A 21,253-nucleotide genomic window follows, 5' to 3' on the forward strand; every position below is an offset into this window, starting at 1 on the left:
CCTTTGAGGTCCAGCTCGGACAGCACTGGCCCCTGCAGCTCACCCAGCCAGGAGCATGTTTGGCGTGTTTAAACCTCCCTTGCAGCTCTTATCACTGTGTCTCTGTTCTGCCTGATGTTCTTATCTCCCTCGCCAGAGGGGCGCTCCTCAAAGCCAGCACAGCCTCTGCCCTGGCGGCAGGGTAGCGGGCCTGCCCACCCCCCTTCCGACAGTGGTCGCTAACTGGAGCCGGAAGTGCTCACACCTGACAGCCTTGGGTCACAGCGCCTCAGCCACAGGGCATTCACTGGCCCAGACCCGAGGATGGCCAGAACGGGACCGCACAGCAGGGCGGCTGGGCCTGGACCCCAAGGCTCTTTCACCCCCATCGCCTTTTCTTTTTTTTTCTCTTTTTAATTTTATTTATTTATTTTTATAAATTTATTTATTTTATTTGTTTATTTTTGGTTGTGTTGGGTCTTCGTTGCTGCGCGCGGGCTTTCTCTAGTTGCGGCGAGCAGGGGCTACTCTTCGTTGCGGTGCGCGGGCTTCTCATTGCGGTGGCTTCTCTTGTTGTGGAGCACGGGCTCTAGGCATGTGGGCTCAGTAGTTGTGGCTCACGGGCTCTAGAGCGCAGGCTCAGTAGTTGTGGTGCACGGGCTTAGTCGCTCCGCGGCATGTGGGATTTTCCCGGACCAGGGCTCGAACCCGTGTCCCCTGTGTTGGCAGGTGGATTCTTAACCCCTGCGCCACCAGGGAAGTCCTTCCGTGCCTTTTAGTCCAACTCTCCAGCCAGTGCCCGAGAGCGGCTGCCCCCAACGCGCGCCCCCTCCGCCTGGCCCTGGGCTCCTCACCACTGAGGAGGGAGGGAGAAGCGGGGGCTGCTCTGTAGCGCGGGGTGGGGGCAGGGAGAAGTTAGCCAGGCGGAGGGCAGGAGGGGAGTTGGGGGGGTCGGGAGAGGACGGGGACCTCCGCTGTTAACCTGGAGCGCGGCAAGCGGCCCCACGGAGCCTATCGGCTGGACGAGGCGCGAGGGTGCTGAGCGGGCCGTGCAGAGCACCCCTCCTGCATTGTGAGGCCCGGAGCAGCCCTGCTTTTCTCTCTCCCGGCTCCTCTGTGCCAGCCTCCTCCTGCTGCTCTTTTTACTTACACTCTTAATTCATCAAAGCGGATCGTCTGCCCCGGTCACCGAGCCTGCAGATTGGCTGTTTATTTTCCATGTCATATTGATCAGGTTTCCCAGCTGAGATGATTCAATTACAAGGTCTCCCGCTGGTGCATCCCACTCGGCAGGATTCGAGCTTCTGCTGCCCCCGAGGGGCCACTGCAGCGTGCCTGCCTGGTCTGGGGCAGCCGTCCGTCCTCACGTCCCTCCCTGGGGGAAAGAAGGTTCTCCTGCCTTCCTGTTCTCTGTTGGACTCCTGGAGCAGCTGCCGTGCCGGCTCTTGGCGCACAATGTCTTGTGTTTTCGGATTGTTCCACTGCGCGTTCTTTGTTTCTCTCACGCGTGTCAGATTCCTTGCTCCTCTCCAAACATGGCCAAAGTCTAGAAGGCCGAAGAATGCCAGTCCTTGAGAGAACGGCCCCTTCTCCGAGTGGTCTTTATTATGAGTGCCCACAGGCGGCTTGCATTGGGTGGAGGTCGTGTAGGTGCTCAGGGATGAAGCCCCATCTCCGTTCCAAGTTCGCGCACTTCCCAGGTGCCTGGGGCAGGTGTCCTCAGACCATACGGCTCCACTGCTCCTCTGTGTGAGAGCCTGAAGTGGGTGCCCTCTGCCTGTCGTGGTCACTTGGGGGTTGTGTCGTCGTAAATCTGACCATTCAGAGTCCAGGTGGGAGCTGGGCTGGGGCTGTCGCTGGCGGAGCAGCCCGAATGGGTCGGCACACGGGGAGGCGAACAGGTTGGGGGTCCTTCCACTCTCTGGCTGGTAGTAACCACCTCTGCAGTCTAAGCCGCAGTTTGAACTTAGGGGGACCCGGAGCTGGAGCCCTGGAGGTGCCTTGCAGGCTGAGTCGCGGGCAGGGCACGCTCCTCTCAGAGGTGGGAAGTAATACAAGGGCAGTGACATAGGTCAGACCAAACAAACGGTGGGGGGTTGGCTCGTGCAGTTTCCCGGAGAGGTACCGCCAGAGGGGCAGGCCGCAGAGGGAGCCTCCTGCGGGGCGGAGGTGTGCACCCCCTGGTGGGTCGTGCACAGGCCAGCAGTACCTCGATAGAGCCACCATCACGGGGGACGCGCAGACACAGGAAGGCGCGCGCTCGGAGGGTCGCAGAGCAGCACTCACTCAGCAGTCCCACCTGGTGGCTGGTCTCAGAACCACCGTGGACCTTTTTACCAGACAGCTGCCCGGCCTCCTCAGAAAAGACCCCGTTCTGGGCCTTCCTGGGACTCACGGCCCCTGAGCGCCCTGCCAGGGCGGAAGTGAAGCCAGGCGTGCCGGTGGGGAGCCAGCCTGGGATCTGAGAGGCCCGTGTGACGGGCAACAGCGAGTTCATCTCCGAAGGCCGCTGCCAGCTCTGGCCGAGCGCAGCCTCTCCACAGCGACCCCTCAGCCCCGGCTGTCACCTGGTGGGGGGGGGCTGGGGCCGTGGCTTGGCCTGGGCCCCACGTTCCCCCAGGGAGGCACCCACGTGGGTTTCACGGTGGCAGCCAGTGTGGGCCCACTGCTGGTGACTCAGGCTCCCACCCAGCTGGGCGGGCCCAGGAGGCCACGATTTCCACACCGCCGCGGTCACGGCCCTGCCGGAGAGTGGGCAGCGCTCACCCACCCCCTCTGCTGCCTCCCCCACTCTGGGGGGTGCCTTGGCCGGCAGGAGCAGCCCCTCTGCACTGCGGGCTGGAGTGGGGGGGTGGGGCGGCGTCAGTAGCTGCAGAGAGAAGAGTGGGCTTCAGCCCGCAGGGCCCCTGCCAGGGCTGCACCTCAGTTTCCTCTCCCGCAGCCAGGGAACACCATCACTTGTGGGGAGTGCTGGATGCAGACGCTACACGTGAAGGTGTTAATTCCATGGCGGTGCTGCTCTTGCCGGGCCCAAAAAGGTGTGTGCGGGGTCCCCAAGCAGGACCGAGCGGCAGGGTCCTGGCCTCCCACACAGACGGGGCACTCCCCGCCCTCCGGCCTCCCCCTGGGGGCTCCCCAGGCCCCTCCTCTGGAGCACCGCCTCCCTTTGCTGATGCTCTTGCTGTGGTTGGCATGTGGCTTGCTTTTTCCCACTTTTCCCTTTTGGCCTTTTGTCATCCTTTCGTCCACTTGTGCCGGTTCTGGACTGTGGGCCTTGGAGAGAAGGGACCTGGGGCCAGTCAGCCTGAGGGACTGGAGCTTGGAGCTCCCAGGTGGGGTTAGGGCGAGGAGACTGGTAGGGACGCAGATGTTCCCAGCACAGCCCCCCGGTGCCAGAGCAAGGAGGCCCCGCATGGGAGCGGTCAGAGGGCTCCCAGGGGAGATGGGGAGGTGACACTCCTGGAGGGTCTGGAAGAGGCTGTGGGGTCTGCCCATGCTTCTCCCCTCAGAGGAAGGACGTGGTCCCCGCCAGCAGGGGCTGCTCCCTGGGGGCGCCCGTGTCCCCGGTACTGAGCAGGCCCTCGGCCCGGAAAGTGTGGTTTTTGAGCCCCAGCACTTCAGCTACCCTTTCAGTTCACCAGAAGTGTCTTGTCTCACATCAGACACGTAACTCATTTCCCTCTGGCAACCACTGAATTTGAGAACGTCCTGTTTTACCATAATCAAAAGAAGTGAAACTGCCCCATGAAATAAAGTGGAACACCCCAGAAACACCTAGGAGAGACCAGGGTCTTTCCTTATAAAGTCAAAAACGGGAGGGCAGCCCCTGCCTGCCCTTGGAGGTCCCCCAGAGACTGGTGCATGGTGGAGGGGCCCTGAGCCAGCCCTGCTTCCTTTCTGTGCCCCGTCCCCTCCTGGGCTCCTGGGGTGCAGCTGCCGTGAGAACACTGACTTGCAGGGGTATGCAGCTCCCCGCAGACTCCCCTTGACCCCAGGCGGGGAGCGGCGGGGATGAAGGCCTATAGGCTAGGCCTGCCCTACAGTCCTGGGGTCCCCCTGGAGAACCAAGATGCGCGGGGAAAGTAACAGCAGTCATCGGCGTGGGCAGCACGGTGTCGCAGGAGTACCCCTGAGCGCACACTTGCACACAGCAGCCCACGGGAGCCTGGCCACAGCTCGGTGAGTGCACACCTGTCACCCCATTTTAGAGGTGAAAACTGAGGCCCAGTGAAGCTGACAGCCCAAGACCACCCAGGTTAGGGTTAGGGTGCCTTCAGGAGCCCCGGGAGCGGTCCTGACAAGTGGGCAAAGACTGCTGCTGGCCACCAGGAAATTGTGTGTTTGTGTGTGTTCACACCCGCGCACACAAGAAGTGACTTCTGGGCACCACAGTTGGCCCGTGTGGGGCAGGTCTTCCCTCCCGCTCGGTGCTTGTCCCATGGCAGTCTTCATGTTCATTTGGCCTCAGGACCTGCTCGCCTCTCAGAGGTGCCCCTGGGGCGTGCAGACCCTTGGTCCCCGAGAGTCCTTCGCGGAGAGGCAGGAGTTCAGTGGGAAAGGGAGGCCGCAGTTCCCTGAGCGAAGGGGCTTCCGTGAGCCTCGGCGTCTCGCTGAACCACAGCACCTCCGTCCGGGCGTGGGCCCCGCAGCCCTGTGAGGGGGGCCCGGACAGTCTGCACAACCCCGTGGGGGTGGGGGACCCTCTCAGGGGCTGCGGAGCCGCCAGCGCAGCCTGACCAGGTGGGCACAGCCAGGGAAGGCTTCCGGCAGGAGGAGCCCCCGGCCCTGGGTTTGCAGGAGGGTGTGGGTTTGGAGCGGGAGCTCGTTCGGCTCCCCGTTTTGCCATTGGCTGCCACGTTCAGCATCCCTGGGAAGCCATCGTGGACGCCTGAGCCCTCGCCCTCCTCCCCTGAGGCTCACACTCTCTTCCCTACTTTCATTCCCCAGCTGGTCAGTGAGAAGGTCGGAGGGGCTGAAGGGACCAAGCTGGACGATGACTTCAAAGAGATGGAGAAGGTAACGGGAGAGGGGTGCCTGTCTGACGCTGACAGTGTTACTAGCCCCCATAGGGCCCGGCCCTGGCATCTGGGGGGAGGCGAGGCGTACCGGGAGGGTCTAGGCAGGTCGCAGGCCTCCCCCCAGCCCACGGCAGGCAGCGGCGGGGGCACAGCATAGCCAACAGCAAGGAGGCAGGGAGGCGAGGTGGCCCCCAGAAGCAGCGGGCAGTTCTTGTGTGGGCTCTGAGGCGGTTGGGGAACTGGGACCGGGGCAAGGGCTGTCCAGGTGCTCCTGGTTTGGCCTCAGGCGCCCTGATGGTTTCAAAACCCCACACGTGGACTCTCTTTACAGAAGGTGGACGTTACCAGCAAGGCTGTGACAGAAGTGTTGGCCAGAACCATCGAGTACCTGCAGCCCAACCCAGGTAGGGCACCAGCCAGCTGCGAGGGGTCTGCCCCCAGCTCCTCGGGTCTCTTGTCAGTCCAGAATCTTCTGGTTACTGGAACATGAAGAAGCTGTGCGTGGGCCCACAGAACTGAAATGCCCAGGGGTAGGCGGGTTCAGGCATGGCTGGATCCAGGCAGCCAAAGGATGTCCTCAGGGTCATGCGTTTCCTTTCTGCTTTATCTGTCAGCTCTCGCTTCTCATGGCAACCCTAGCCTTAAATTATCCTTAAAGCTAATGGTCCCAACAGAAAAGAGCATCTTTTCCCCCCAATCAACTCTTTGGACCAATTTGAATCAGGTGCCAGGCCCCAGCCACAAGCCTGCCTTTGGAGCATGAGGTGGGGTCTCCGAGGCTGAGAGGGAGGCAGGGACATTTCCTGGAGGAAAATCCAAATGTTGATTCCTGTAGTGAAAGGCAGAGGATGCAGGACAGACAGCAAAAGCAGCCGTGTCCACCTGAGGCCTACGCTGGGGACAGACTGGAGCTGGCAGAGGTGCAGGCACGCCCCTCACCTCCCACCCCCGGTAGAGGTCTGCATTGTGGGCACCTGTACCTGTCCACACCTTCTCTGGGGGTCTCGAGGAGCCGGCCCCCTCTCCTGCCCACTGCTGGTACTCCTGCGCGAGGACCAGAGTAGAGGGGGTACTTCTCACGTTCGGGAGGTTCTTCTCACGCTCTGGTTCCTCGGGCCGAGGGAGCACTTCAGAAATAAACAAGCACCCAGGCAGAGGGGGGCAGCTGGCAGTCTGGTGGCTCCTTGAGAGACCACACCCACCCGGCCCCACCCTCTTCTAGCCTCGCGGGCCAAGCTGACGATGCTCAACACGGTGTCCAAGATCCGAGGGCAGGTGAAGAACCCTGGCTACCCGCAGTCGGAGGGCCTGCTGGGCGAGTGCATGATCCGCCATGGGAAGGAGCTGGGCGGCGAGTCCAACTTCGGTGAGGCCGTGGGGAGGCTGGAGGCGGGGGCGGGCCTGAGAGCTTGGGGCCAGAGTCTCTGTGCTGCCAGCAGGCTGGCACTTCCCCCGTAGCTCGAGGATCTTCTTCTCCAGGGCTGGCTGGTCCCCTGGACGAGGGCTGCCTATAGCATCAACGGCCATGCGAAAGCCACCCTCCCGGCCCATGGCGGACCTGGGTGCCTTCCAAGAGGTGGGAGGGCAGCTCGTGAACACCTGTCACCACCGGCCCCCGTGGCTCCGGGTTAGACTTAAGGGTCCCTTGTTTCGTTCTCTGTTCTGGCGTCCAGGTCCTCGGCCGTGGGGTGTGTCTCGGCCGCACAGGCCAAGGCCTCCTGTGACGGCTTCCTCCGCCACCCCATCCTCTCCCCAGGCGACGCCCTGCTGGATGCCGGGGAGTCCATGAAGCGCCTGGCTGAGGTGAAGGACTCCCTGGACATAGAGGTGAAGCAGAACTTCATCGATCCCCTCCAGAACCTGTGCGACAAGGACCTGAAGGAGATCCAGGTACGCGGGGCCGCTCCAGGCCCACCCTCGCTCCTACCCGCCCCCCGCCCGCTGCCGCCATACAGCCCAGCTCGGGCCACGTTTCCCAGCGGGAAGGGCTGCAGGGCATCAGGTGGCCCTCCCCGAGGTCCCAGGCACGCGGTGTGACCCTCGTCCCGGCCCCCAGCACCACCTGAAGAAGCTGGAGGGCCGCCGCCTGGACTTTGATTACAAGAAGAAGCGGCAGGGCAAGATCCCCGATGAGGAGCTGCGCCAGGCCATGGAGAAGTTTGAGGAGTCCAAGGAGGTGGCCGAGACCAGCATGCACAACCTCCTGGAGACCGACGTACGTGTGTGGGCCCTGAGCCCCTCGCCGCATGCACCCACCACACCGGCCTGCCGGGCACCGCCCTGGGGGAGCCCCTGAGACAGGAGCCCAGCGGCGGTGCCCACTTCCCAGGGCCAGTGGGCAGGCTCTGTGCCTGTTCAGGGTGTGAAGGGAAGGAAGGGGGAACAGGAGGCCCAGAGGAAGCCACTGGCCCACTGAGGCTCTGGGGTCTTCTCAGGCCCTTCACCCTCCTCTGGCTGCAGCTCAAGGGTCAGGCGGGGGCTGGGCCCACGTCTGGAACAATCTGGGAAGGCTCCCTGCAGGAGGCAGCCAGAGATGGGGGCCAGAAGGAGGGCAGCTCTTCAGCCCTGGCTGGTCCCTTGCAGATCGAGCAGGTGAGCCAGCTCTCCGCCCTGGTGGATGCCCAACTGGACTACCACCGGCAGGCCGTGCAGATCCTGGACGAGCTAGCTGATAAGCTCAAGCGAAGGTGGGCCTGGCCCCCCGGCCTTCCCCGCGGGAGCCCTGGCCCACCCTGTTGGCTGGGAGGCCCGGTGGCTGGGTGCTGTGGCTGCCGGGGCCAGCCCTGGGGGACCCGTGGGACGCCCCCGCCCCCGGACAACCCAGCCCCACTGTGACATGTTCCTTCCAGAGCAGCGGGGTTACTTCCTTTTCAGAAAGAATCCCCAGGCTTCATGAGTCAGGGCGGGGGTCCCAGGAGGGAGCAGGACCTCATCACGCTCATCCTGGTCGCCAGAGGAGAGGCTTGGGATGTCCTGTGGGGAGAGGGTTTGCCCAGCCCTGCCCCTGGGGAGCCCCTTCCTCTCCTTCCCTGTCTCCGAGGGCCATCTTGCAGTCAGGCAGTGTCCAGGGCCTAAGAAGGGAAGCCCCGGTGGGCGGTGGTTCCCTGATGAGGGGCGGGTGTCTGTTGGGCACCAGCTCCCCAGCCGCCACTGCCGAGGAGGCGTCTGGGTGCAGTAGGACCAGGCCTGTAGGCAGCCTTGGAGATATGCCTGGGGGCCCCCTTCTCGCCGCCTCCCACGTGCATCCCGAGTCCCGGGGCAGCAGCATAAATAGCTGGGGGTGGAGGCGTTGTTCCCTGACCTCGACACGCGAGGTCTCAAGAGGTGGCCCTGCAGCTGCTCACAGGCGTCCTTCCACATGCAGGATGCGGGAAGCCTCTTCGCGCCCCAAACGGGAGTATAAGCCCAAGCCCCGGGAGCCCTTGGACCTCGGAGAGCCTGAGCAGTCCAACGGGGGCTTCCCCTGCGCCACGGCCCCCAAGATCACAGGTAATGGAGGAGAGGGCACCACTCTGCCCCAGGCCCCTTCGGGGGAGCCCCCAGGCCGCCACCCATCCAACCGCAGGGCCAGTTCTCTGCACGAGGAGCCCCAAGGATGGGCACCAGGCCCCACGCCAGCATTCTCAGCCCACCTCTGTGCTTTGTCTGCAAGCAGCTTCGTCATCTTTTCGATCTTCCGACAAGCCCACCCGGACCCCCAGCAGCAGGAGCATGCGTGAGTGTCCCCAAGGGGCCCAGGCCCTGCCCCGTGCCCCTGCCTCGGTTTACGATGCCGCCTTCTAATCTGTGCCCCAAGGGTCCATCTCCACCCCTTCTCTGGTAGAAGTAGAGCTGGGCTTCCCTCTGTTCCAAGTGGTACCCTGAGAGCTGTGTGCTTCTGGTCACTGTCACCCTGATGCCACTGGGTGTCCCCAGCTCCTCCCAGGAGCGTTTTGGTGACCACTCACAGAGCCCTTTTCCCTCCCCTTGTCACTTGGCTCCTTCTGATAGCAGTGGGGGCCGCAGAGGAGGGAGCGGCTCTCCTTGGGGAAAAGCAAGGAGCAGTGAGTGGGCAGGACAAGGGGGTGGGAGTGGAGGGGAGAGGAGGCGACATCCCCCTGTGCACCCACAGGGGCAGGTGACAGCCTGGACCTTCCCCCACCCCCAGCGCCCCTGGACCAGCCGAGCTGCAAGGCCCTGTATGACTTTGAGCCTGAGAACGACGGGGAGCTGGGCTTCCACGAGGGCGACATCATCACGCTGACCAACCAGATCGACGAGAACTGGTACGAGGGCATGCTCCACGGCCAGTCCGGCTTCTTCCCCCTCAGCTACGTGGAGGTGCTGGTGCCGCTGCCCCAGTGACCGCGTCTCAGTGATGTGTCGGCCCGCCGCCCCTCCATCCAGATCTCTGCATTCCATGGGCCCCGCAGCCGGGCAGCGCTCACAGCCTGCGGGGTGGCCCGCTCTGGGCCTGACCCGGCCCCAGGGCAGCGGGGCCCCCGTTTACACTAGCGCTCACCCCCGGTGGTGGGGGCTCCCTTCCCCACTCCACGTGGCCGTCTTGGGGGCTGGGCAGTGTTCCTCCTTCCTGCTGCTCACAACTCTGCCCCCCCAGCTCCGCCCACCCCACCCCAGGAGGCTCACATTAAGGTGCTCTTAGAAACACTAACTCCTCCTGCCCTTCCAGGGACCGGTAACTCCAGGTGGGCCCCCCTTCTCTCTCTCCTCCCTCTCTCTCCCTCTCTCTCTCTCTCCTCTCTCACTCTCACACACACACGTACACGTACACACACACACACACGTGCACGCATACGCATCCTCTCCCACCTCCATCCAGCTCTGTCCGGAGACCTGCCCTTAACAGGATAGGACTGAACATCGGTGTGATGGGGTGGTCTGGGCGAGACCCCTGGCTGAGACTCGCCACCCTGCTTTTAAATCCCCCCCCCCCTGGAAACTACCAGCCCCCTCCAGAGCTCCCTAGGCCCCTGAGTGCCTACAGATGCCACCTTCCTGGAAGGGTTTCACCCCTTTCTTCTGGCTGGGGACTTGGGGAAAGACGAGCCTGGGGTTCTCAGGGGCCAGGGCCCCTAAAGACAGGCCATCTCCCCCCTGCAGGGCACTAAGCCCCAAACACCCGTGCCCACCACCGCATCCCAAGCCAAGCACGTGGAGCATCTCTCTGGCACAAGCTGCCAGCGCGCACGTGTGTGTACGCACACACGCACACACACACGACCACAGGAGCCCAGCCTCCACTATGTGGAAGGTCAAGCACAAAGGCTTTGTTAAGTGAATGTTCCCAGACCCCTGGCTGCTGGGACCCCTTGGGGAGTCACGGGCACCACGCTGGTGAGCCGGCCACCATACCCTCTTTGGACAGTGGCCCAGGCCATCTCCTTCAGACCAAGGTAGGCAGCTGCCCAGACCAGCAGGGCCCCAGCCCTGCACCTACTTCCCCTCTTGCCTAATCCAAAACTTGGCTAAACAGGGGACCCCGGGCCTGGTTCACATTCCCCTCCTCTGGTGACCCGGTTAAGCCCCAAGGACACCAGGCCCTCCCTGCTGCTCCGAGAGGCCCCCGGTCACCAGTACCTGGAGGAGACACAGACATCCCAGCCTAGGGCAGATCAAAATGTAATCCTGATTTTTTTTTAAAAGTATTAAATGTCTCTTTCTACAGCCTCTTGCCTGGTTGTGGTGCAGGGCGGGCCTTCCCGAAGGGGTCACCAGTCAGGGTGGGGCCCACATGAGCACCAGCCCACAGCGAGCCCGGAGGGACAGCTGTCATCTGCCCAGTCGCCAGCACGGCCCCTCCCCATAGCCACTGCTGCAGGAACAGCAACCCCTCCTGCATCCGTGAGACACATGCCTAGGCTGTTTCTCCTTTATTATCTGAGCCTCTGCCGTCACACACCTCAGTCACACAGCAACAAAGCAGCACAAAGGCCCTGGGCCGATTCCCCTCACCCAGAGCCTCGGGGAGCGACATCTGACCAAAGGCCTCCCCGGTCCTTGGAGGCTGGTGCTCTCAGCTCCCCTGCTTGAGGACGCTGTAAACCTGCTCCAGCACATGGCACAGGCCCTGGTCCTTGGGCGTCCTGCTGGCCAGGGAGATCTGAAACAAGGAGGCCTGGTGCCTCAGGGCTGCAGCCTGCCAGGGGGCCCTCCTAACCCAAGCACGCAGCCATGTCCCTAAAGCCACACCTCAAGGCCTGGGGATGTCGTCCTTTGGGGGTGAGGTTCCTCCACACCCTCCAAATCCTGCCCTTACACGCGCCCCCCTCGTGTGCCGAGGCCACCCCACCCCACGCACCTAGCACCGGGCTGGGAGGTGACCAGTGGCAGCTTTAAGCCCTGGTCACTGTTAAGTCTGAACAAAACAAGCAAACGTGTGAAGCTATTTCTCTGCAAAGCGGAGTGGGTAGTGTCTTCTGAGAACGACTCTCAGGCAGGAAATATGCGGAGCCCCTGCCGACACGTCCCGTTAACCAACTGTAGGGCCAGCGGGCTAGACAAACCCACTCCCAGCACCAGCCACTCTGCTCGGTTCGGCTTTGCTGCTGCTTAAGATTCAGAACCCCTCCTGCACCTCCGTGGACGGCCCCGGGAGAAGCAGGGCCCAGAGCAGCGTCTCCAGCTGGGATGTCCCAGGGGTCATGAGGTCTACGGGGCTTTTGCATTTTCATCTGCGTTTTGATGGTGATATCCACCAGCGTCACCACCCCCATGTGATAAAACACAACTTTTCTCTGGCAGCATTCATTTCTGACTGAAGTATTTTTGTCCAGGCCCAGGTAAGAACTCACTTCTCTTCAGGCTGCCCACGGATATATTCTGGAGGGAGAGGGGGTGGGGGGGGTCCCCGGGGCTCCCGGAGATCTTTATAAAAGAAGGGGTTTTGCACGGGACTCGGCATGAGTCTCACCTTGAGCTTGTCGAGGTAGGTGTGCTCCTGGTTCCAAGGCTCCTGGAACCTGACGAGGTCAGGGGCGCCCTTGTAGAACTCCACCAGCAGCATCTAAGGAACGGGGGACAGGTGAGCCCCAGCGACCGCGCTTCCTGGGCCAGGCACTCGCGATACAGCAGCGAGTGGGACAGACACTGCTGCCACCCCTCAGGGGGCCTCTAGTCTAATGCAGCGCGGCATGTGGACGTTACCCAGGTCCTGGAGAAATTAAGGAGCTTGGCAGGAAGGCCCCCTGGAGGGGGAGACAACTTCCGTAGAAGCAGCAGGCACACTGAATGTGATTCTTTATACCCGCCCCGGCCCTGACACGGCTCCGTGGTTTAGGCTCAGCCAGAGCAGTAACATCAGTGAAGTCACAGGTGTGACGAACTAGCTCCATTTGTTTAAATGCCTGCTTGCTATTCGTCCGAGTAACACCCGAGGTTCTCACGTGTCCCCACTTGGAGAATCACTGGCAGGTGCGGAGGCCCAAGGCGGGAGCATCCCTAGCATGTTCCAGAACAGCCAGGAGGGTGAGGGGGGAGAGGTAGGAGGGGCCGAGGCAAGGATCTGGGACTTGATCCTAAGAGCCCGTGATTTTCAGGAGCGGAAGAGGAGCCTGACTCGGCCCTGATGTGGCTCGTTCAGCCAGCGCTTCCCAAGTCCTACAGTGTCACGTCCATCCAGCTGGGCGCCCACCCCACCCCCACCCACCTCACGCGGCAGTGAACTCACCATCTCATGAAGGACGTCATTAGTCAGGAAGCCATCCTGGACGTAGGCCATTTCCACGTCCATGGGGATGCCATAGTCACTGGGCCTTTGCTGGCAGAGATACACGCCAGTCACCCCTAGCTACCCCCAACCCGGCCCCCGTCCAAGATGGCAGAGCACAGCAGGAAGTGCCCAGGGCTGGGAGTCAGAGAATTGATACTGCAGGCCTGGCTCCGCACTCGGATCAGATCCAGAGCCGCACGAGACCTTAAAGGAACCCAGCAATGCGACTAGGGAGGCAGGGTGGCACCCTCCCCACCACACACAGAGGAGCGGCCATGGCTCCGGAATTCCTTTCTAAAGCTGATTTCTGACCCCGAGATGGACTTGGGGAATGAAACCAGACAGGGCTCAGGAAGGAGGCGACCTTGGTGGCAAAAGCAGCACGCTACAGGTAGAGCACCCACCTTTTCAACACCCCTCACGCCCACTGCCTCAGGGCAATGATTATGCTCCCATTTCACAGATGAGAGAAGCAGGCCCCAGCTCCCCCAGATGAGCCCGGAACCAGAGTACTGGCTTCCTACCGCTAACAAGGCCTCCTGACCCCTCCCACACCCACACAGGGCCCCGCCCACGCCTCCCAGCAGCCCCGCCTACCTCAGGGGGCGGCATCACCCAGAAGGGCGAGATCTTGGACTCCGGGCCCGGGTTACCAGAGTAGTAAGGGGCTGGGGGAGGAGAGAGAGAGAACGGGCTGGGCCTGGAGGCTCGGTGGCCTGCTGGGGCCCCACGCCCGCCCCCTCCCGGGGCTCACAGCAGAGCAGGGCGAGGCAGGGCTGGAAGCCGTTGCTGGAGCCCTGCAGCCGCAGCTGGTACTCCATCTGCGCGTCGATGTCCTGCAGCGACGGCAGCGCCGGGCTGTACGGGTGGCTATGGTACCAGCCCACCAGGGACAGGCCCCGCAGGAGCAGGCTCTGGTAAATCTGGGGACAGAGACGCGCGGGGCCAGGGGTTCTAGCAGCCCTAGTGCGCTCACGTGCCTGGCACCCATCCAGCCCCACGCGGCCAGCATTTAATGAGCGCCTGCTGTGTACCAGGCCTGAGGACACAGCAGTGACGGAGACACACCCTGCTCCGCCCTCAGTGAGTCCAGTGGGGGGGGACAGTCAACAAATAACGTAAAAAAGTTGCTGCTATAGTCCCTGGCGGTCCAGTGGTTAGGACTCCACGCTTTCACTGCCCAGGGCCTGGTGTTCAATCCCTGGTCGGGGAACTAAGATCCCGCAAGCCGAGTGGTGTGGCCAAAAAAAAAAAAAAAAAGATGCTCCTCACATAAATCTAAGTTAAAAGGTTATTTTGCTCACTGCTGTATCCCCAGCTCAAGGAACAATTCCCGGCACATAGCAGGCGCTCAGTCAATAGTTAAATAAAGAGATAGGGTAAAGAGAAAGGAAGAAATGGGCGGAGAAACGTGCGCGCTCCGAATCCACACCCATTCTGTGCCCTGTGCCAAGGTTGAGTGTGGAGCACAGGCGCGTACTAAGCACCCTATGAAAACATTAAGGACGGCAGCTAATACTTATCGGGCCTTTACCAGGTGCCAGACAGGCTCAGAGGGGAAGGGGCCGGCGGCGGCGTCTGTACAGAAGGAAGTATGACGGTGGGGGTCACAGGTGAGGGGACCGGAGGTCACACACACCCATTTGCACCCTTGCTGAGCGGCGACACGGTGCTAGGCGCCAGGAGGCGGTAGCCAGGACAGCTGTGTCCGCGCCAGCCTTCCCCAGAACGCGGAGTCGCCCTGCGCCCCCTCACCTCCTCTTCCATGGTGGCCGCGGTGTCCGCGTCCCCCAGGCGGCTCCGACAGGGGAAGGCTCTCCGCACCGTCAGCGCTGCGCAGAGGCGGGAGAAGGCGTGGACATCGACCCCAGCCCCAAACACCCCCCTGCCCACAGGCCCCAAATACCCACTCTGACTGTTGATGTCCCAGCGGCCGCCCAGGTACCCCACGACCTGGCTGCGGGTCAGGTGGCTGTGGAAGTCCTGGGGAGGGGAGGGACATTGGAAGACCCGCTCAGACTGCGCCCCGCCACCCCAAGGCCGTCCTGGGGGCCAGGGCCCTTGCGTTGTGACGGGGTCAGCCCACCCACCTCCTGCTTCATTCAGACATTGAGTGCCTACTGTTTACCGGTAGTGAACAGAGCAGACAAGGTCTCTGCTCTCATGGAGCCGACCTTCCAGGGATCCTCTGGCCGGGGTGGGGGTGGGGGTGGGGACGGACACCCCCTGCCCAGGCCTGAGAGCTCCTGACCCCTAAGGGGCAAGGCAGGAGCTGGGCACACACCAGCAGGAACAGCACGTTGCTAGAGATGGCCACGTTGAACGGCTGGAACTTGTTGATAGCTGCGAAGGATGTTACTTCCACCAGGGTGTGCGGGTTCCTGAAGGAGCCAGGAGGGTTCCACAGCCTCAGGAACCCCCAGGCGCTTCCCTCACCCCCACGCTGGCTTCCCAGCCGCCCACAGCCAGCTCGGACCCGAGGCCTTGTCTCCACTCTACCCCTGCCTTTGCTCCCCACACGCCGGCAAGAGCTCACACCGATGGGGGTGAGGGTCCCGGCAGGCACGGGGTGTATCTGACCTGGCAGAGTCTCGACTACCCAGCATGCAGTAGCGCACAGGCACCCGGATCTTGTTTTCCACCCTTTTCCCTGGGGGCGTGGCCTCTGCGGGGTTGGGGGGTAAGGGGGAAAAAAAAAAAAAAGGCAGCGTCAGTTCCTCCCCCAGCCAGGAACTGGAAAATGAAGACCAGGCAGCCCAAGAAAGAAAAAAAAAACAAAAAAAACACTCCAGGGGCAGCCTTAAAAATCAGGCAAGTGGACTGGGAAATCAGGCGGCAGGTTAACAAATCAGACAGAAGAGATTTAAAAAATCAGATGGGGGCTTCCCTGGTGGCGCAGTGGTTGAGAGTCTGCCTACCAGTGCAGGGGACACGGGTTCGAGCCCTGGTCTGGGAGGATCCCACATGCCGCGGAGCAACTGGGCCCGTGGGCCACAATTACTGAGCCTGCGCATCTGGAGCCTGTGCTTCCGCAGCAAGAGAGGCCGCGATAGTGAGGGGCCCGCGCACCGCGATGAAGAGTGGCCCCCGCTTGCCACAACTAGAGAAAGCCCTCGCACAGAAACGAAGACCCAACACAGCCATAAGTGAATAAATAAATAAATTTTAAAAAGAAAAAAATAAATCAGATGAAGGGCTCAGGAAATCCCGTGAGGACCAGGCAGCGGGGCAAAGAAATCAGGCGGCAGGGCTAGAAATCAGGCAACAGGGCAAAGAAATCCTACGGGCGAGCAAGGAAATCAGGCGGCATGGTGAAGAAATCCGGCAGCAGATAAAGAAATTGGGCAGTGGGACCAAGAAATGTAGTATTAGAGCTTAAAGAAGTCAGGCAGTGAGAGTGAAATTAGGCAGCGGGGGCTGGGAAGTCAGCCAGGCATCTTGGGGGCTCTAAGGAAAAGAAAGGCCAGACTTGCCCCCAGCCTCCTCCCCCACCTGAGTTCTGTCGGCCTCCTGCCCTTCCTCCTCCCCTCCTCCCCCCACCTCTCACCAGGATGGACAGGCTCCGAGGGGCCCTTCACCGGTGGTCTCCGACTCTTGTCCTCCGCTGAGGCTCCTGTCAGAACCTCCTCCTCCTCTTCCTCCATCATCAGCTCCTCCTCCTCTCCTTCGCTGGCCGGGCTCTGGCGGGGTCGGGGTTGGGGGGACAGCGACGGGACTCTCAGCCGGCTGCTCCCTACCCTCCCCGCAAGTTCCACAGAGACCTCTGGCTGGCCTGGGGCTCCGGTTCCTGTCGTTGCCCCAGGTGCCCACTAGAGGGAGGGAGTGAGCAGAAACAATCTAGGCTGTGGACTAGCCTCGAAGGTTCGAATCCCGCCTCTGCCTATTACAGACAAACTTTGGGCTCTAGTCTCCTCATCTGTAAAACGGCACAATGACCTCCAGCCCCACAGGGGTGGCGTAAGTGTGAAATGAGAATGCGTGCAAAGCATTTAGCATATGCCCTGTTGCTCCATTCATCCAGCAAGCAAGCCAGCACTTTGCATGGATTATTTTACCAGATTCTCTCAATAACCTCTCCCCCTGCTCTCTCCTCAAGACCCCTTGCCGAGGTGACCTCTCTGTGTCCAAACCCAACGGTCACATCTCAGTCTCTGTCCCCCGCCCCCCTCTCGGCAGCATCTGCCCGGGTCAGTTCCTCTCCTCCCGGAAACTCCCCAGGGACACCCCCACTCACCTGGCTTCCCTCCCACCTCTCCTGGACCCCCTTATTCTCCCCCATCTCACTCGCTGGCCCAGGGCTGGGTCCTCGGGCCTCTTTCCTTCCCCACCCACATCCCTCCTGGGTGGCCTCAAACCCCATCTACCCCCTGAACAACTGCCCACAGTCCTGACTCCAGCCTGGGGCTCTCCTGAGCTCCTGACTCGGGGTCCAGCTGCTCCTTGACATCTCCTCGCGGGGGGTTCACACTCAACATGGCCACCCTGCCCCTGACCATCCCCCCAAACCTGCTCCTCCCCACATCTCTGATGAGGGCAATCCTGTCCACCCGCTTGCTCAGAACAAAACATCTCCTAACAACAACATCAGATCCATCAGCACATCCCATCAGATCCACTTTCAGAATTAACCAGAATTTGCCCACTTCCTCCCCCCTCAATGGCTGGCCTGGTCCACTCCATCATCAGCCACCTGGATCTGTACAATCACCTGCACCCCGATTCCCCGGCTCCTACTCTCGCGCCCCGGCCCCAGTCTGTCCTCCCTACACCCTACAGCAGCCACCAGAGGGCGGCCGTGAGCACCTGAGTCAGGTCCCGTCCCCTCCTCTGCCCACAGCCCTCCAGGGCTCCCACCTCCCTCAGGGTAAAAGCCCAAGTCTACCCCGCAGCCCATGAGGTCCTGCACGACTTGCCCCTGTCCTCCCCCCGGCCCTGGTCCTCACCTCCTCCCTCTCTACCCCTTGCTCACTCTGCTCCAGACACACTGGAGCCTCACTGCTCCTCAAAAACACCAGCCACAGTCCAGCCTCAGGGCCTTTGCATGTGCTGTTTTCCAGAAGGCCTTATGGCTCCCTCACTCCCCTCCTTCAGTTCACTGATCAAATGTCACCTTCTCAGTGAGGCCTTCCCTGACCACCCTAACCCTCCCACCACTCCCATTCCCTGCCCCTGCTTACTTCCGCCAACATACAGTAAGATGGACTTATTTGTTTCTCTCTCCATGAAAGCAGAGATTTTTTCTCATTTTGGTCTCTGTTTTATCCCCAGCACCTAGAAGAGGGCCTGGCACACAGGTGGCATTTACTAAATACTTGCTGAATGAATAGCCCTATGGCATGGTGTGAAAGTTAGTTTTAAAAGTCAACTTGGCTAGGATATAGTACCCAGTTATTTAATCAAACACTAGTCGAGGTGTTGCTTTGAAGGCATTGGGTAGATGTGGTTCACATCTACAATAAGTTGACTTTCAATAAAGATTACCCTTGATAATGTCAGTGGGCCTCATCCAATCAGTTGAAAGGCCTTAAGAGCAAAAACTAAGGTTTCCTGGAAAACAAGGAATTCTGCCTCAAGACTGCAGCATCAACTTTTGCCTGAGTTTCCAGCCTGCCAGTGGCCCTAAAGATATCAGATTTGCCAGCCAGGTGTGTGTGTGTAATACACCTGGGTACCATTATCATCTCTATTTTACATATGAAAAAGACTAGGAACCCAGAGAGGGTCCTTGGCCAAGTTCAACCCAGCTGGTGAACATTCAAAGAATATCTATTACTATCATGGCATTCAAGACCCTCCCAGATCTGGTCCCTGCCGATGTCTCCAGCCCCTTCAGCTACCAAGGCATCTGAATGTCCAGCTGCATCAGCTAATAATGGTTCCCTAAGCAGCATGTGTTGCTTCATGCCTACAAGGCTTTGCACATGCCATTCCTTCCTCTGGAAAACTCTTCCATTCACCTTTCTCTGACCAACTCCTGTTCATCCTTCAAGGCCCCAGCTCCAACATCCTCTCTCTGGGTACTCCTTATCCAACAGTGAGTCAGGGAGGCTGAAGGACGCACCTCATCGGCGGCAGCTGCAGGTATATGGAGCTGGTTTCGCCGGAGCCAGGCAGCCTTGTACTTGTCCAGTTTCTGGCCCTTGTACTTGACAGAGGCCCAGCCACAGCCAGACTTCTTGGCCGGGTTCACCAGCTTCTTGCAATGGGTGGCCCAGGCGCTGGGTGAGTTGAACACCTGGCCCGTTTCCTGCCACACAATCCTCCCATCGGGCTGCAGGTCTCCCACGAACTTCTTCCCCTGCAATGACAGTGGGCTGGCTGGGCCCAGGAGCTGGTACCCATCAAGACCCCTCCTCTGAGAAGTCCTCCCTGACCCCATGCTGCTTCCCAGGGTTTGGTAACCACTTCCTGCTTCCTTCCAGGAAGGCTTCCAGCTTAGGTACCATCCCGATCAGCCTGGATTGGAACTGTCCAGTTATATGACTGTCCCCCCTCCCTTCACCGGACTGTGAGCCCCAAAGGGCAGGAACAGGGTCTGTCTTGATCCTCTGCTGTGTCCCTAACACCCAGCACAGCCTGGCACACAGCAGGTGTTCAATTCACAAGTTGCTCCCACTCACAAAGAGCACAACAACAATAATAGTAATAATTGCAAACACTTATAAAGCACTTACTGTGTAGCAGGCATACTGCTGAGCACTTTATTCATTGAATCCTCACGCAACCCCATGGGAGGAAAGAAAATCCCATTCTACAGATGGGAAAACTGGGAAACGGAGAGGTTGAGTGAGGTCACACAGTCAGGAAGGCACTAGTGTCCTCTCTGAGCCTAAGTTTCTCCTTTGTGGAGTGGAGTGTTTCGTGAACAATGCTCTCCCGCCCAGAAGGACTCGTGCTGGCTCAGGATGCTCCGTACCTCAGTTTCCCCTCCCCACACCGGGGCTCGGCCTGAGGCAAGAAAGCACACTGGACTCCGGTTTCCCCTTTTGCACCAGCTAGGATGGGATGCGGCTAGGGGGCGCTCACCAGATAGTAGATGGACAGCACCCCGGCGCCGGGCTCCAGCAGCGCGTCTTTCAGGAGCACCCGCAGCGTGACCGCGCGCCTGGTGAGCGCGCCCCCCGACCCGCTGCAGCTCCCTGGCCCGGCCCCGCCGCCACCGCCGCCGCCTCCGCCGCCGCTGCGCGCGCCACCCGATGCCCCCGGCCGCTCAGAGTCCTCGGCCTCCGCCTCGTCCTCGTCCTCATCCGGCGCCTCCTCGCCCGCGCCGCCCGCGGGGGACAGCGGCTCCGGAGCTGCGGGCAGCGACAGGCTGCAGCGGGGCCGCGCACCCCGAGCTGGTCCAGCCACCCCGCCCAACGCCTTGCCGGCCCCCCGCCAGGCCCGCCGTACCTGCCATGGCCGCTCAGCCCCACGCCCAGCGCGCCTCTGGTTCTTTCTTCCCTGCACGTGACGCGGCTTCGTCCCGAGGGGGGAGCGCCCCAGCCATTGGCCGCCGCGGGTGGGCGGGTCAGCAGGAGCGAGTGGGGAAAGTCAGGCCTCCGGCCTGCACACGCTGGAGAGGGAGGTGGCGGCTCAGCCCTGCGAGACCATTCGGAAAACTGAGGCCTGAGGCCACCTTCCATGGGAGGGGGGTGGTAGCCGAGAGCTCAGGGTACCACTGGGGAAACTGAGGCCGGGGACTTACGCTTTCGGAGAACCAATGACTCCAACCATCGCCTACAGGATTGAGGCCTGGGGCTGGGGGATAAGGGGGGCTCAGCCCATTACGACGAGCGAGGAAATTGAGGTCCGCGGCCACTCCTATTGAGGGACACACAGGCCTCGGCTCTTGGGACCGGGGAGACACTGAGGCCCGGGAGAATGAGCCACACTGCCCTGGGGCTACGGGCTAGAATGGGGAAGCAACCCCGCGCCGCGACTGTAGAGCGCCCACGCCGGGCGGCAGTCTCTAAAGGGTTAACTTCCACCCTCCCCGGCGGCCCTCGACTGATTCCATGATTGGATCACAGCAGAGCCAGCCAACCAATTATAACTGGGTCATTTCATCTTCAGCCAATAGACGGTAGAGGCTGGCTTCCTTCCAGCCAATCAGTGTTAAACTGCTCCTCCTCTAGCAGTCAGCAAGAGACTCCGGCCTCACGCATCCAATCAGTTGTAGGGTCTTGTCCTCAGCTAGCCAATCAGCTCGCGGGTCAAACCTGGCTCGCGGCGTCCGCCTCCCACCCAACCCTAGCGCTTCGTGCATGTGGGCGGAGCCCGGCTAGAAGTGCGCCGCGCAGCTGCAGCCCTTTTTTTTGTCGGTGGCGACTGTCCCGGGACCTCTGCTCCGAGGCGCAGGGCCACCTCCCAGCGCTGGGACTCACCAGCCCCTCGCAGGGCTTAAAACCAGGGGTGGGGGCTCCGTCAAGCTGCAGGGCACCTTTGGCTGGGCTCAGCCGCAGATCGGTGTACCCGACCCCGGTCTGGAAGAGGGGACAGTATGTTAGGGGCGGGGGTGTCCAGCCAGGATGATCTGGAATCAGACTGGACCTGGCTCCAAATCCTG

At 61.3% G+C, this 21,253-nt stretch overlaps 2 protein-coding genes across 10 annotated transcripts in view; one reads left to right on the top strand and one right to left on the bottom strand.

Annotated features, from left to right (window-relative positions):
* The window catches only part of SH3GL1 (SH3 domain containing GRB2 like 1, endophilin A2), a 32,874-nt gene extending 22,213 nt beyond the window's left edge, over window positions 1-10,661 (top strand). Inside the window, exons 2-11 of one of the 5 annotated variants that reach the window (XM_082379262.1) lie at window positions 2,921-3,017; window positions 4,927-4,995; window positions 5,329-5,401; window positions 6,220-6,363; window positions 6,754-6,887; window positions 7,054-7,212; window positions 7,581-7,684; window positions 8,362-8,486; window positions 8,653-8,712; window positions 9,109-10,661. In XM_082379262.1, coding sequence (XP_082235388.1) covers window positions 4,987-4,995; window positions 5,329-5,401; window positions 6,220-6,363; window positions 6,754-6,887; window positions 7,054-7,212; window positions 7,581-7,684; window positions 8,362-8,486; window positions 8,653-8,712; window positions 9,109-9,341 — 1,041 coding nt within the window. In that variant the 5' untranslated portion in view covers window positions 2,921-3,017; window positions 4,927-4,986 and the 3' untranslated portion in view covers window positions 9,342-10,661. The remainder of the gene's footprint in view (window positions 1-2,920; window positions 3,018-4,926; window positions 4,996-5,328; window positions 5,402-6,219; window positions 6,364-6,753; window positions 6,888-7,053; window positions 7,213-7,580; window positions 7,685-8,361; window positions 8,487-8,652; window positions 8,713-9,108) is intronic. The other 4 variants (XM_082379260.1, XM_082379261.1, XM_082379263.1 and 1 more) reach the window with 4 other exon arrangements.
* Window positions 10,662-10,852: 191 nt separating this feature from the next.
* MPND (MPN domain containing) lies at window positions 10,853-20,647 on the bottom strand. 5 transcript variants are annotated; one of them, XM_082379242.1, is made up of 14 exons: window positions 20,393-20,643; window positions 20,098-20,286; window positions 19,732-20,000; window positions 18,767-19,003; window positions 16,253-16,385; window positions 15,286-15,370; window positions 14,990-15,086; window positions 14,616-14,688; window positions 14,461-14,537; window positions 13,460-13,628; window positions 13,303-13,373; window positions 12,664-12,753; window positions 11,908-12,000; window positions 10,853-11,097 (listed from the first exon to the last, which is right to left on the bottom strand). In XM_082379242.1, exons 2-14 carry the CDS (start codon window positions 20,102-20,104, stop codon window positions 11,011-11,013), a joined length of 1,488 nt encoding a protein of 495 aa, XP_082235368.1. In that variant the 5' UTR covers window positions 20,105-20,286; window positions 20,393-20,643; the 3' UTR covers window positions 10,853-11,010. The 5 variants fall into 5 exon arrangements, with proteins under 5 accessions (XP_082235368.1, XP_082235367.1, XP_082235365.1 ...); XM_082379241.1 differs by having other exon boundaries at window positions 14,461-14,688; window positions 20,098-20,260; window positions 20,393-20,647; XM_082379239.1 differs by having other exon boundaries at window positions 14,461-14,688; window positions 20,393-20,647.
* Window positions 20,648-21,253: the final 606 nt, after the last annotated feature.

Source organism: Balaenoptera borealis (genome assembly GCF_965194805.1).
Source record: "Balaenoptera borealis genome assembly, chromosome: 2".
In the NCBI taxonomy this organism is placed as follows: Eukaryota; Metazoa; Chordata; class Mammalia; order Artiodactyla; family Balaenopteridae; genus Balaenoptera; species Balaenoptera borealis.